The 12,885-nt window shown below is 52.3% G+C and overlaps 2 protein-coding genes across 20 annotated transcripts in view; both read right to left on the bottom strand.

The window, feature by feature from the left end:
- Nucleotides 1-1,998, bottom strand: part of Odf2 (outer dense fiber of sperm tails 2) — a 43,494-nt gene extending 41,496 nt beyond the window's left edge. For 3 of the 19 annotated variants that reach the window (XM_021155671.2, XM_029473321.1, XM_029473287.1), the window contains exon 1: nt 1,245-1,485. In XM_021155671.2, coding sequence (XP_021011330.1) covers nt 1,245-1,408 — 164 coding nt within the window. In that variant the 5' untranslated portion in view covers nt 1,409-1,485. Of the gene's footprint in view, nt 1-162; nt 400-589; nt 658-954; nt 1,102-1,244; nt 1,486-1,886 lie in introns of those variants that run through there. The other 16 variants (XM_029473331.1, XM_029473335.1, XM_029473319.1 and 13 more) reach the window with 15 other exon arrangements.
- Nucleotides 1,999-9,335: 7,337 nt separating this feature from the next.
- Nucleotides 9,336-12,885, bottom strand: part of Cercam (cerebral endothelial cell adhesion molecule) — a 12,733-nt gene continuing 9,183 nt past the window's right edge. Inside the window, exons 9-12 of the mRNA XM_021156820.2 lie at nt 12,564-12,696; nt 10,612-10,739; nt 10,234-10,437; nt 9,336-9,654 (exon numbers count right to left, since the gene is read on the bottom strand). Coding sequence (XP_021012479.1) covers nt 9,402-9,654; nt 10,234-10,437; nt 10,612-10,739; nt 12,564-12,696 — 718 coding nt within the window. The 3' untranslated portion in view covers nt 9,336-9,401. The remainder of the gene's footprint in view (nt 9,655-10,233; nt 10,438-10,611; nt 10,740-12,563; nt 12,697-12,885) is intronic.

The raw sequence follows: 12,885 nt of genomic DNA, 5'->3' as shown, positions 1-12,885 counted from the left end.
GAGGGGGTCTTTACTCCTCCCCTTTCAAAGTCACTTTCAAGTGTTTTGGGTCCAGACTTTCAGTACCTGGGAAACTAAAAAAGTTTCCATTGAGCCTGGCCTGGGAAGCCCTGACCACCTTTCCCTGCCCTACTGCAAAGGCGCCCCCCACATTGGCTGTACCTGGGGGAGCCGCCTGAGGATGAGGCAGACATGGTTAAGCATCAAAGCCGCAAAGATGGGCAATTGGGTCGGCAGGCTCTGCTCAGGGGGACCCAGAGGGGCTTGCCAATGAGAATCTCAGGGGCCGGGCATCAAACGTCCTCTCTCTGAGGGGAGGAGGGTGGAAGCTTTGGGGGTGGCAGTTGGATGAAAACTTGGGAGGCGCTCCTCTACTGTCCAAGTCGCACAGCAACTGTCCTGCCAAAGTGGGGAGGGAGGGAGACAGGAGAGGCTGAGCGACCTGCGGGGTGCCGAGTGCGCCGCCAGGAGGCAGGTGGAGGGCGCGGCAAGACAGAGAGGGGCCACGTCACTGAAAGGAGGACAACGACCAGCATGCCCAGGCCCCACCCGGGAAGAATAGCGGGCCGACGGCTACTAGGGTTTAAACCTGAGGGCTGCCTGGAGTGCGAAGAAGGTGAGAACTGCTAGGCCCCAAGTGGGCCCCCCAGGGGCGGGAACCCGCGCAGGGAGCTGGAGGGATATTCGGGACAGTGCCTGGGCAACTGTCTCCTAGGTGAAGGGGCGTTCCCGGCAGAATAGCTACCAGGGAGAACCAATAGATGGAAGGGGAGGAGCGGCGGCCTAGGCGGGGCGGCATGGACAGCCAGACCGCTCCTGGATCACCCGCATCCCTGGAGCTGGTCTGGAGGGGTCCCCGGAGGCCTGCCCACCCCGAGCGCATGTAACTGCTGCGGCCCAGCCCGCAGAGAGCAGGGGTGGCCTCCGGGGAGGATGGGGCGCACGGCCACCCACCAGCGGGCAAGAGGGGACGGGGTTCTGCCCATAGAAGGGCGCAGCCCTGCCCGAGGACAGCAGAGGAGGGAAAGAGCGCTGCCGATGGCCCGGAGAGGACGGAGGCGGCCGGCCCGCCCGTTAGCGGGAGGAGGAAGGGCCCGCGCCCAACGAGGAGCGGGGCGGGCCGGGTTCGGACGCAGGAAGGAGCGCGCCTAGACTCGGGGACGGTGCCCGGTCGAGCCAGCCCCGGGAGCGCGGGGCTTGAACCCGCGGCACTCTACGCCCTGCCCCGCCGCGTGGCCTCTCACCAAGAGCGGCACGGCTGCGCCCAGAACCGTCTCCTTATGAAGTCGTTGAAGTCGGAGGCCAGGGTCGTGCCATGGAGACGCCGCGGCGGATGCAGTCCGGCTCCCGCGGCGGCTCCTCCCCGCTTCCGCCTCCTTTTCCGACAACCGGTCGGCAGCTCGCCCATTGGCCAGTTCAAACCCCCCCCGGAGCCTCTCGGGTTTCGCCATTTAGGCCCAGCCCCTAGCGTCACAGAGATGCCCCGCCCCACATGGGGACGCTCCGCCCACTTCTGGGTCACGAGGCCTGTCCACCGCCCCGTCGTCAGGGAGACACGCGACGCTCCCGCGCCAGCCGGCCTGGTCTTGCCCCACCGTTCAGGCCACCGAGTCCCCTCCGCCATTTTGCCCTGGTCCTCCTGAATCCTGAACCCTAACGCGCTCCCCTCGAAACACAGGAGGAAGCTGGACGAAGAGGGCGTCTGAACAAGCGACAGGCTGGGGCTTCTGGAAAGCCATCCCTGTGCCTAGGCCGCTCAGTGCAGACAACTTATGCACACTACACAAACTGTGTCCCTCTCCCACACGCCCCAAACCGAAGGAAGAGGCCGCACTCCCCACGCCCCTGCCGCCCTCCCGCACACCGAACGCCGCTTCTATACGGACCTGCTCTGCTGAGGTTCTCTCTGCTGAGCCGCCATCTTCTCAACTATGCTTCCCTGTTAGCCAATCGTGGGGGACTGTCACGAGGCTCACGTTCCCGCCCTGGATTCTGGGAGACTTTAACAACCTCCGGGCCGGGTAGACCTCATTTCCTTGACACCTTAACTCCAACACAGTAGTCGTGCTCCCACCAGCTCCTCCCTGGAGCGTGAACTACCTTCCCACCTCCACAGCCGGCAGGGCAGTCTTACCATGTCATATTTGTTCGTCAACCCTTGACGGTTCATTTTGTGCGTGCAACCCTGGCTGGCCTGGAACTTGCTGCGCTTGAGCAGAAAACTGCCTATCTCTGCTGCTTGCTGGGATTATAGGAGTGCATCAGCAAGGCGAGCCTTTTCTTTTCTTCTTCTTCTTCTTCCTTCCTTCCTTTTTTTTTTTTTTTTTTTTTTTTCATGCCAGTAATCTCAACAATGAAGGAGGGAGATGGCCATGAGTTAGTTGAAGGCCAGTCTGTATCCCTCAGTCCTATCTCTACCATCCTGAGGTTCCGCAAGAGCATACAGCTGGGGACAGGAACTCTGAGTTAAAACCCTTGCCTGACCTGAGCAAAATCCTAGATTCAATTTTCAGTAACACGTGCGTGTTATAATCTCCATGAATAATTGTCTCCACTCTGTCCAGCAGTTCTCTCTAGACAATTACCAACAGCGGCTTTTCCAAACTTTTGTCTCTTCTGCATTCCATACATCAAGTTCCCTATTTCATAGAGAAAAAATCTACCAAATGAAAGTCCCTTAATATCCACACACTTTCCCATCCTTAGCTGCCCTTCTGGTCTACCTTCAGATGTATGTGTGCTTCTTGCTGCCTAAGATAAACAACCTGCTTCAAAGTGCAGGTCAAACATGACTGTCAAGAGTCTCCTTTGTAAACACGATGGTACACACCTATAATCTCAGAATTCTATCAGGAGGCTGAAACAAGTTGATTTGGACAGGAGTTTGAAGCCAGCGTGGTCTACATAGCAAGACCTTTTTTCGATTTAATTAAATGAATTTAATTTAATGAAATGTCCTTTTGCTACCTCCAAATGGAATTGTTGCTCATTTCTTAGCATGTCCCCATTCATGGAACTAAGTCCATGCTACATTCAAGGCACATTAGCACCTGCCATCCAGTCTCAGAGGAGTTACATGACCTATCATACTAATGAAACCAGACAAGGAAAGCTTTTATGTTGTCTATTCTATACTAAACAATCTAAGCAGTCTAAACAGTCCTCCCTGACAGTCAGCTATTTCTGACTTTTGTAATAAAAGGTCTGAAAATGGACGGTATTGGAGGAACTCCGGCCGGTGGTGGCAGACACCTTTGATTCCAGCACTTGGGAGACAGAGGCAAGCAGCTCTATGAGTTTGAGGCCAACCTATTCTACAGAGCTACTTGTAGCTCTGTAGACAGCCAAGACAACCTAGACAGCCATGGTTACACAGAGAAACCCGTCTCAAAGAGCCAAAACTAATAAAAAGAGGAGTCATTCCTGAGGTGCTAGAAATTGGGAGGTTTGGAAAATGCTGATGACAGAAGCTCAAGTGTTGCGGCCCGCCCGCAGTCTACAACACGAACGGTTCGCTGAGAAAGGCAGTTTAGGCTGAAAAGAGAGGAAACTAGACGGGGCGGAAGAAAAGAATGGAGCCAGGACAACAAGTTCTGATCTAGGCTCAATTTTACTAATTCCAGACACTCAGTTTATAAAGGAAGGGGGAGGGAACCCAATTTCCCGCCAAGTAACTCAGGGTCCAGTAACAGGACAAACACGTGTGTGACTCCAGGCAGCAAAGGCAGGTTCCAGCAGTGGGCGTGGCAGGACGAATGAGCCGGTAGCTCTACCCTTGAGCAGGCAGGTTCCAGGCTGGGGGGAAAGGAGGCCACACTCAAGGACACCACAGTAAAGTGAGATAAGGAAGGAAGCAAAGGGGGTTTATTTTTATACGTACTTGTAGGGGCTAGAGAGATGGCTCAGCAGCTAAGAGCACTGGCTGCTCCTGCAAAGCACCTGGCTTTGGTTCCCAGCACTCACAAGGTGGCTCACAACTACCTGTTACTCCAGTTCTGGGTGATCTGATGCCCAATTCTGACCCCTAGAGGGATCTAGTCATTCAGCCAGTGGGCACACACACCACATGCAGATAAAGTATTCATACAAATAAGTAAAACTTCGAGTGTACTTACAGCTGAGAGAACAGTCGAAGCACATGCTAGTATTTTGAATGGTAGGAGTACAAACCACTCAGATGCTAGGTGGTAGCTTTCAAAGAGCTGCAAGTCTTTCAGCTACTGTAAGAGAGGGCAGACAGGAATAAGAGGAAGTGGGAGGAGGAAGAGGGAGGAGGGAAACAGGACCTATCTTCTTAGGCAGGCAGGAGAGAGTTCCCAGAGGTGATAGTATTGGAGATGCTGAGGCCTTGAGAGCTGTGTGCAAGTGTGACTGACGGGTGTGGGTTCTAAGCAGAGAACAACAGGTATGGAGTTAGCACACCCAGGCCTGGGCACATACAAAATGTTCTATGGGGCAGCACTGTGGAATATTCAGTCCTCTGAAGTGTTATGGTCATGGTGGCGAGGAATTCTGCCCAGGTCAGCAGAACTAAGCCACAAAGTGCCAAATAGGTCAAGCATTGGTGTCAGATCTCAGGCCCTCAGCTCCTGGAGAGCTGTGGAAGGGTTTGAGTAAGAGTTTAACAGCTTAGAATCTCCAATCTGGCAATAAACAAACAAAACAGGCATGCTGGGACACAAGGTGATCCAGCGCACAAGAGAGAAGCAAGTCCCTGTGAGTCCCAGGCCAGCCAGAGCTATATAATGAAACTCTATCACAAAGAACGAAAGAAGGAGCGAGCGAGCGAGCGAGAGAGAGAGAGAGAGAGAGAGAAGGAAAGGAAAAAGAGAATCTGCTCCACTTTCACAGAATGGGAAAGACGAGAAGGCACGTGGAGCAGCTGGAGAGATGGCTCAGTAGTTAAAACCTAGACATATAACATGTTTTGCAGAGGCCCAACAGTCAGCATCCACTTTAGATTAGGAAGCTCACAGTTCAGAGTCTCTGACCCCCTCTTGGTCTCTCCAAGCATCTGCAACTCCTGTGTATGTACCCATACAGACAAACAAAATTAATTAAAAAAAAAATGTTAAAAAAGGTGTAATGGTGCACATCTTTAACCTCAGTACTCAAGAGGCAGAGGCAGGTGGATCTATGAGTTCGAGGCCAGCCTGGTCTACAGAGCAAGTTCCAGGACAATCAGGGCTACACAGAGAAACCCTGTCTCAAAAAGGAAAGAAGAGGAGGATGAAGAGGACAAAAAAAAAAAAAAAAAAAAAAAAAAAAAAAAAGAAGAAGAAGAAGGAAGAAGAAAGAAGAAAGAAGGAGGGGGAGGAGAGGAAGAAAAAAGAAAAGACTGAAATAAAACTCATGGTCAAGAGCCCACAGGAAAACGATCCATCAGACTGGATGAGGTAGTTTCCTTCTCTGTGAATTTCAAGGAGTCTTTGTGGACTCCAGTCGTAGCCCCAACCACATGACTCTGACCTGAGGGAAGTCTTATTCCCCTTGGCTAAGGCCTCTCCATTTACCCAAGGGCCTGATTAGGTTGTTTCCAGGAACACCTGCTTCAGGGCCCTGCTGCAGCTGCTACAGCCTCAGGAGAGGCGATCAGTGCTACAGAGTGGGACTGGCTCTTTCTTCCTGGTACCTTTGTGTCTTCATGGAGGGGCCAGGAGAGAAAATTCTCCCAGGCCCTCAAGGTTTGCCCTTCTTGGATCCTCTGAGCTGTCCCTCACTGCTTATGAACCTTGAATAGATGCTATGCTCAGTGACTGTACTGTAGCCAGAGTGCGATCATGAGCTAACAGCATCAGCAGAGTTAGGGGACTTATTAAAAACACAAATCATCTGGTAGTGGTGGCACACACCTTTGATCCCAGCACTCGGGAAGCAGAGGCAGACGGATCTATGAGTTCAAGGCCAGCCTGGTCTACAGAGTGAGTTCTGTACCCATAGTTACACAGAGAAACCCTATCTTGAAAAACAAAATAAAACAAAAAGTAAAACATAAATTCTCAGGTCTGGATATGTGAACTAGGCTGGCCTCAAACTTGCGATTCTCCCGCCTCTGCTGCCCAGGACATAACCACAGCTGACTTCTTACTTTTGTTTATAAGGTTTGTTATATTTTATTATTTTTTTTAAAGATTTCTCTGTGTGTGAGTCTGTGTATACTCAGGCATGCATGTGTGCGCACACACACACACATGCACACACACATATTAGTGCAGGTACAAGAAGGTCAGAGGAAGAAGTTGGAGCCCCTGGATCTGGAGTTAAAGATAAGTGTGAGCCATCGTGTGGGTGCTGGGAATTGAACCCAGGTCCTCTAGAGGAGCAGACAGTGCTCTTAGCTGCTGAGGCGTCTCTCCAGCCCCCACCATCAGGCTTTCATTGTTTTGTGGTATCTGTTGTCCTTAGTCCTGGTAATGGGAGACACCTTGTGTGTGCTGGACAGGGGTTCCAGGTCCACCTGACACCCCATTTTCATTAGTTTCATTTACTGCTGAATCCTTAAAACCCACCCCCACCCCTGCTCAGTCCCTGGGAGGCTAATCAAATTTTACAGCATGAATGAAAATGTTACTTGCTCTAGATCACAGCCATCCAGAGAGGAAGATTTTTCACCCTCAGAAGAACAAAACATCACAGCCTCACCTCTGGCCCAGAGTCCTCAGAGCTATGGCAGGTCCTGAACCTCTCTCTCCTGGACTGCAGTGCACTGGCAGCCAAACCTCAGGAGGTTCTATGGGGACTCTGCCAGGTCTGGGTGCTCGCTAATATAACTCATGTTCAAGGGCTGCTGTGAAATGGAAGACAGGTCAGAAATGAGCTCCTCTAAGGGAGAGAACCTGTTTGCACTAGCAGGTGCTAAGTCAGCCCCAACCAAGACAGGGAATCCCTTCCCCCTCACTCTTCCACCCATCTAAGTGCTGCTAGGCCCAGAACCTGGTCCTCTGTGACTAGTGGAGAGAAGTCCCCCCCCCCTCTTTCCCACATAGAAGGGCAAAAGCATGTGGAGTAGCTCTAACATCTCTGCCACCTCAGATGCTGTGCCCACAGCATCCACAGCATCCAGATTGTAGAGTGGATGCTTCTAGTTTCTTTGGGAAGTTAGTAGTTATGTCATATGAGGTTTTGCTGGGCCACACAGGTGAAAGGATGGACTCTTGATGAAGGACCATAAATATCCACCCCACAGACAATGGGAGGGGGAGCAGTGGTTCGGTTTGCTCACCTCACGATTCTTCACTACCGACATGCACATATTGGTTCGACTTACATAGCTTGTTGAGCTCAACCTCTGGTAATGCTGCCATTGAGAGAAGCTCGCCCAAGAACTGCATGAGGTTCCTGCAGCTGCTTGCCACTTCTGCAGTCTCCCTCCCTTCGGGCCCACTGTCAAGCCTGGTGGTTTCCGTAGGATTGAACTACAGCTGCTGGTTCGTGCCTGGTGTCTCCTGCCTAGAGGACTGGTCTGCAGCTGCTGAGTCGCATTTGGAGTTTGCTACAGGACTGAACTGCACCCAAAGATCAAGCTCCCCCTCAAAGGACTACTGCTGAACAGGTCTGCTTCCTCCATATATCCTAATAACTTTTCTCTTCCACTGCCTCTGCTGGGTGATGGGCTAGAGGAGAGGTTGGACCCTTATTAAAAGTAGGTTGCAAAAAAAAATGTATGCCGGGCTGGTGAGATGGCTCAGTAGATAAGAGCACCCGACTGCTCTTCCAAAGGTCCGAAGTTCAAATCCCAGCAACCACATGGTGGCTCACAACCACCCGTAATGAGATCTGATGCCCTCTTCTGATGCGTCTGAAGACAGACAGCTACAGTGTACTTACATATAATAAATAAATAAAATCTTTAAAAAAAAAAAGTAGGTTGCAAAAAAAATGTCTGCCTACAGGATTGAGTTTAAATTCCCCATACTCTCTTCTCCACTGTGGGTCCAGAAGTCACAAGGAGCACCCTGACCCACCAGGTTAATGCTCTGCCACTTGGTGATGTCTGCTGGTGCTTATTCTTTAGGGCCAGAGCAGACCCCTGGCTCTCCAGAGGCAGAACTTGGCTTCTTACAGAACTAGGATTGCAGACACAGCAGAAATGCAAAGGGCAGGAGTGTAAGTGTGACCCCAGGCTGGACGGACGGTGTGACCCCGGGCTGGACGGACGGTGTGACCCCAGGCTGGACGGACGGTGTGACCCCAGGTTGGATGGTGTGACCCCAGGCTGGACGGACGGTGTGACCCCAGGTTGGATGGTGTGACCCCAGGCTGGACGGACGGTGTGACCCCAGGTTGGATGGTGTGATCCCAGGCTGGACGGACGGTGTGACCCCGGGCTGGATGGTGATGAGCACAGAACAGAGGCGCTCATTCTTCTCAGGAGCTATACCTTCCATCCATCCAAAGGAACATGGCTGTCCAGCCAGGAAGCAACTGCCTGCTAGCCTGACCCCTCCTCCTCTGCCTTCCCTCTATCCCTAGCTCAGAGGGTGTCCTGCCCTGGCCTGGAGAGACACAAAGAGACTCAGCTGTTCAGTGAAGTATAAAGTGCTAATTCAAGTGGCTTTTATTGAAGGCCTACTGCGTGTTGAGCACCAGGTATGCCTCCCATCTTCTTGCACTTTCCCCCAACCAGGAAGGAGGGTGCTAATGGGCCCCAGATGTGAGGCAGGGAGGGAATCACTAAGGCGGAGGTAGATGGAGGCAAAGTAGTTGGGCCCTCAGAGGGTAGGACTCTGGGCTCTGGCCAGCTTGAAACCCCAAAGGCTGAGGCCTCCCTGTCCCTGAGCCCACTGGATCTAAATTTGCACGCAGAGTCAAGAGTCTTGGGGTAGCCGGGCAGTGGTGGCGCACGCCTTTAATCCCAGCGCTTGGGAGGCAGAGGCAGGCGGATTTCTGAGCTCAAGGCCAGCCTGGTGTACAAAGTGAGTTCCAGGACAGCCAGGGCTATACAGAGAAACCCTGTCAAAAAAAAAAAAAAAAGTCTTGGGGTCTTAGTGTCTTCACTCTGTGACCTTCAGGAGTGGACTCTGTCTCTGAGTGCTTCTGCTCCCCTGGAATGAGTACAGAGGACAGAAAACTGGCTGAGCCCAAAATAACAGTCAGATTTCTGCTGGCTGTCACCTCTTCCTCTCCCCTCTCATCGCTCATTTGGATTCCCACTTGGACCTCATGGGCTAGCGGTCAAGGGGGCAGGAGAAAGAAAAGGAAAATCAGATGTAGAGACATCAACAGCTATGGAGAGAGACAGACAGGTAGAGAGGCAGATACAGAGACAAGACAGAGACAAAGCTAGAGAAATCAGAGAGAAGGAGAGAAGAGGTGGATTGGGGATGGAGGGGAAGCAGGAGGAGAGAGCTGAGAAGGGAAGCCTGGGCCGTGGACTGGTCCTCTTCTAGGTCCAGCCTCACCTACAGTTCATCCCTGTGGTGAGGATGGAGGCTGTGTCCACTGCTGCCAGTCAGGTGCAGGTGGGGGCCACGAAGGGTCTTTTGAGAGCCAGTCCAGCTAATGAGGCGACCACTGTCATCGTCCCAGGGGGAGGATGTCTCTGTGTCGCTGAGCCACTCTGCATCTCCCGCATAGTGGGTGGGGGAGGCAAGCAGAGGCTTAGCTGAGAAGGCTTGGAGGTCCCGAGGCCAGAAGTATGCTTTGTACTGGTCGCTGTGAAGTGAGAGAAGAAATCTTAAGTGGATTCCAACCCAGAGCTGGGGCCTTGACTATCTGCAGTACCTCTGACCTCCCTGCTAGTCCTCATAGCTACTTGAGAAGTGGCATTTTTAATATCCCATGATGAGGACACTGAGGCTCAGTTCAGGGAAGTCATGGGGTTGAAAACCACGTGGACGAGAGTCAAGGAGACATCTTGGCCTTTAGGAGCAGCCATTGCTTTTGCAGGGTTCCTGTACCCACATCAAGTGGCTCTCTACTGCTTGTGACTCCAGCTCTAAGGGGATCTGATGCCCTCTTCTGACCTCTTTGGACACCTGCACTCACATGCAAATACACACACACACACACACACAGATACACGCAATTAAAAATTAAAAATAAATCTAAAAATAAAACCCACGTGGACATGAACAGCTCAGTGTCCACATCTCACTGAGTCTGACACCCCAGCAACTCTCGGGTGACCTAGACCATGTGGGTGAACATCTCCCTCTCTGTAGCTGCCCACTAAGGGGTTTTGCCCTGGACTCCTGGCTAGGGTGACCCTGCCCTAACCGACCAAGGTCTCACTTTGGGTGGCGATCAAACATGACAGGCAGGAATTCATCCACAGGTAGCATGCGATGCAGAGGCTGGGATGCTAACAGTTTGCGAGCGCCTGCCAGGCTCAAGGTGTACGCAAGTGTCCAGTAGGAGTACCCGGCCACCACGAGACCAGGCAGCCCCTCCACAGCCACTTCCTCCTCAGGGTTCACCTGCTTCCGGCCAAGGTAGCTGCAAATGACAGCAAAAGTGTCAGGAGTCCCTACAGAGGCAGGGGTCTCCTGGCCCTTTCCCAGATAGGACAAGGTCGGGCTCTGCAGGAAGGGCTCATTGGGACCCCAGCATAAAAAAGCAGACCCCAGAGGCATGTGCCATCTCCCTCGCCCTGAGAGGCAGCCTGCCTACATCAAGTCCCATGACAGCTTCTGAGTCTGCACGTCCTCCATCAGCCGTTCCAGCCGCCTCCGGAAGTTGTCCTCAAAGCGCACATCATCCTCAAACACCACGACCCGGGCCAGGCCCCTGGCAACCACCTGCAGCAAGCATGACACGGGAGAGAACTTTGCAGACTTGTGCTGTCCTATAGCTCCCCAAAGCATGCTGGGGCTCCCGCTGCCTAGGGACTGAAATCCATCTTGCTCTGGCACTCAGGGCCCTTGAGCTGGCACACCACAGTTTAGCTGATAGAATCCTGGTGGCAGTCATGACTTTTGCTACAGTCACTGAACGTAAAGCTCTCTCGGGGCCAGTGTCATTGCTCAGCCTCAGAGATTGAAGCACAGGTTCTTGCTTTGTCAGGTTGTGAAGTCAGGTTGGGTAAGGGGGTGTGAGAGACTCCACAAAGTTACTCCTAAAATTATGAAGGAAAGCTACTCTCTGTAACTAGGGAAGAAAATGTGGAAAGAATGTGAAATCAGCTGGTGAAAGGCCAGCTGAGTCATCCGCTCAGTCTGTTCACAGATGGTAACTAGCAAAAAGATCGCAGATGCGCATACACTCCTTGGAGGTGGAAGAAAGGAAAAGCTAGGTAGCAGGGGCACCCTCGGGCACCCAGTGCCCTCCAGTTCTCCAGCAGTGCCCTAGCCAGGGACTGAGACTGAGTGCCCCAGGGCCTCCCGCTTTCCACTACTGTCACACCCGTTTTCTTCTGTCTGGAAGGTTCACTGTCCATCTGACCCCAGGCACGGGAAACGAGTACACATGTAAGAACGACCTCCCCCCCCAGCCCCCCTCCCCCCCAAACACACACAAGTGCAGCCTTGGTCCCTCTTGTGAACTGTGTCACCCTCTGGGACCCCATGACGTCCCCTTCCTTTACTGTGTACATATACTTCCATCTGGAGTTCAGAGGTCAATGTCGGGGTCTCTTTCTCTCCAGCTCAACACTTTCTTTTGCTTTGTTTTATTTATTTATTTATTTTTGGACAGGGTTTCTCTGTGTAGCCCTGGCTGTCCCAAACTCAATCTCTAGACCAGGCTGGCCTCAAACTCACAAAGATCCGCCTGCCTCTGCCTCCTGAGCACCGGGATTAAATGTGTGAGCCACTAGGCTCATCTCACTCTTTTTTCCCCCCTCAATGAAGCAGAGTTGGAGTTTGTTAAATATATTTTAAAATATATTTCTAAGGTCCTGGAGGGCTAGCTCGGCGGCTAAGAGCACATGATGCTCTTATAGAGGATGCAGGTTTGATTCCCAGGACCCACAGGGCAGCTCACAACCATGAGTAACTCCAGGTCCAGGGGACCTGACACCCTCCAAGGGCACTGTATACTTGAGGTGTACAGGCAGGCATGCAGGCTAAACACCCATACACAGAAACTAAAAATAAATCACGAGGGTTAAGAGAATGTAGTTTTTAGAGAGAAGGGAGGCATGCTGTGTGAGCTGCAGAGGGGTCTCACATCTTATTTCTGAGGCAGGGTCACTCACTGAACCTTTCATTTCATCTTTGCCAGGCAAACCCACAGGATCTGTCCCCCAACACTGGGATTACAAATGTGACCTACTGTACACAGCTTTTTGTAAGCACTTAACCCTGTATTCAGGTCTTCATGCTTCCCCAGAGAGCATGTTACCACTGGGCCATCTCCCCACTCACGGGAACTCTCTCTTACAAGAATGAGACGGACACAGTTTCCTTGGCCCCTGTGTTACTGGGGAAGAACCCCCTCCGGGGAATAGAGACAGTGGGATAAATGTCCCCACCACTCAGTAGTGCCAGGCTGAGTGTTGACCATGTCAGGCAGCCTCACCATTCACTCATGCAATCATCTGTATGCCAGGCAACCAAGTGACGAAGACATCCAGCCTCTCGGGCATCCCTGAAGGGCATGGTCCAGAGGGTAGGCATCCTCACCTCTTCCCAGATGGAGTAGTGGCTGAGGAAGCAGCCCACCTCACCCTTGGTCAGTGTGCGGCCTGAATAGGGGTCTTGGTAGCCAGGGAGCAGGTCCACACCGAGGTGTTTGAGGATACTGCTGTTGAGTGTCCTACAAGACACAAGCATACATGGGTAACAAGCACCAACCAGAGATGCAGCCAGAGGGGCCTCACCTATATACACTGGAGAGAATCACACAGGAGCCTGGATTAAAGGAGGATCCAGATTTATAGCTCCTTCATGTGGCCTGGGCTGAGAGAACTCTAGTCTCTCTTTTTTTTTTTTTTTTTTTTTTTTT

The sequence above is a fragment of the Mus caroli genome, chromosome 2 (assembly GCF_900094665.2).
Source record: "Mus caroli chromosome 2, CAROLI_EIJ_v1.1, whole genome shotgun sequence".
Classification (NCBI taxonomy): Eukaryota; Metazoa; Chordata; class Mammalia; order Rodentia; family Muridae; genus Mus; species Mus caroli.
This window is presented reverse-complemented; position numbering and strand designations above follow the sequence as displayed.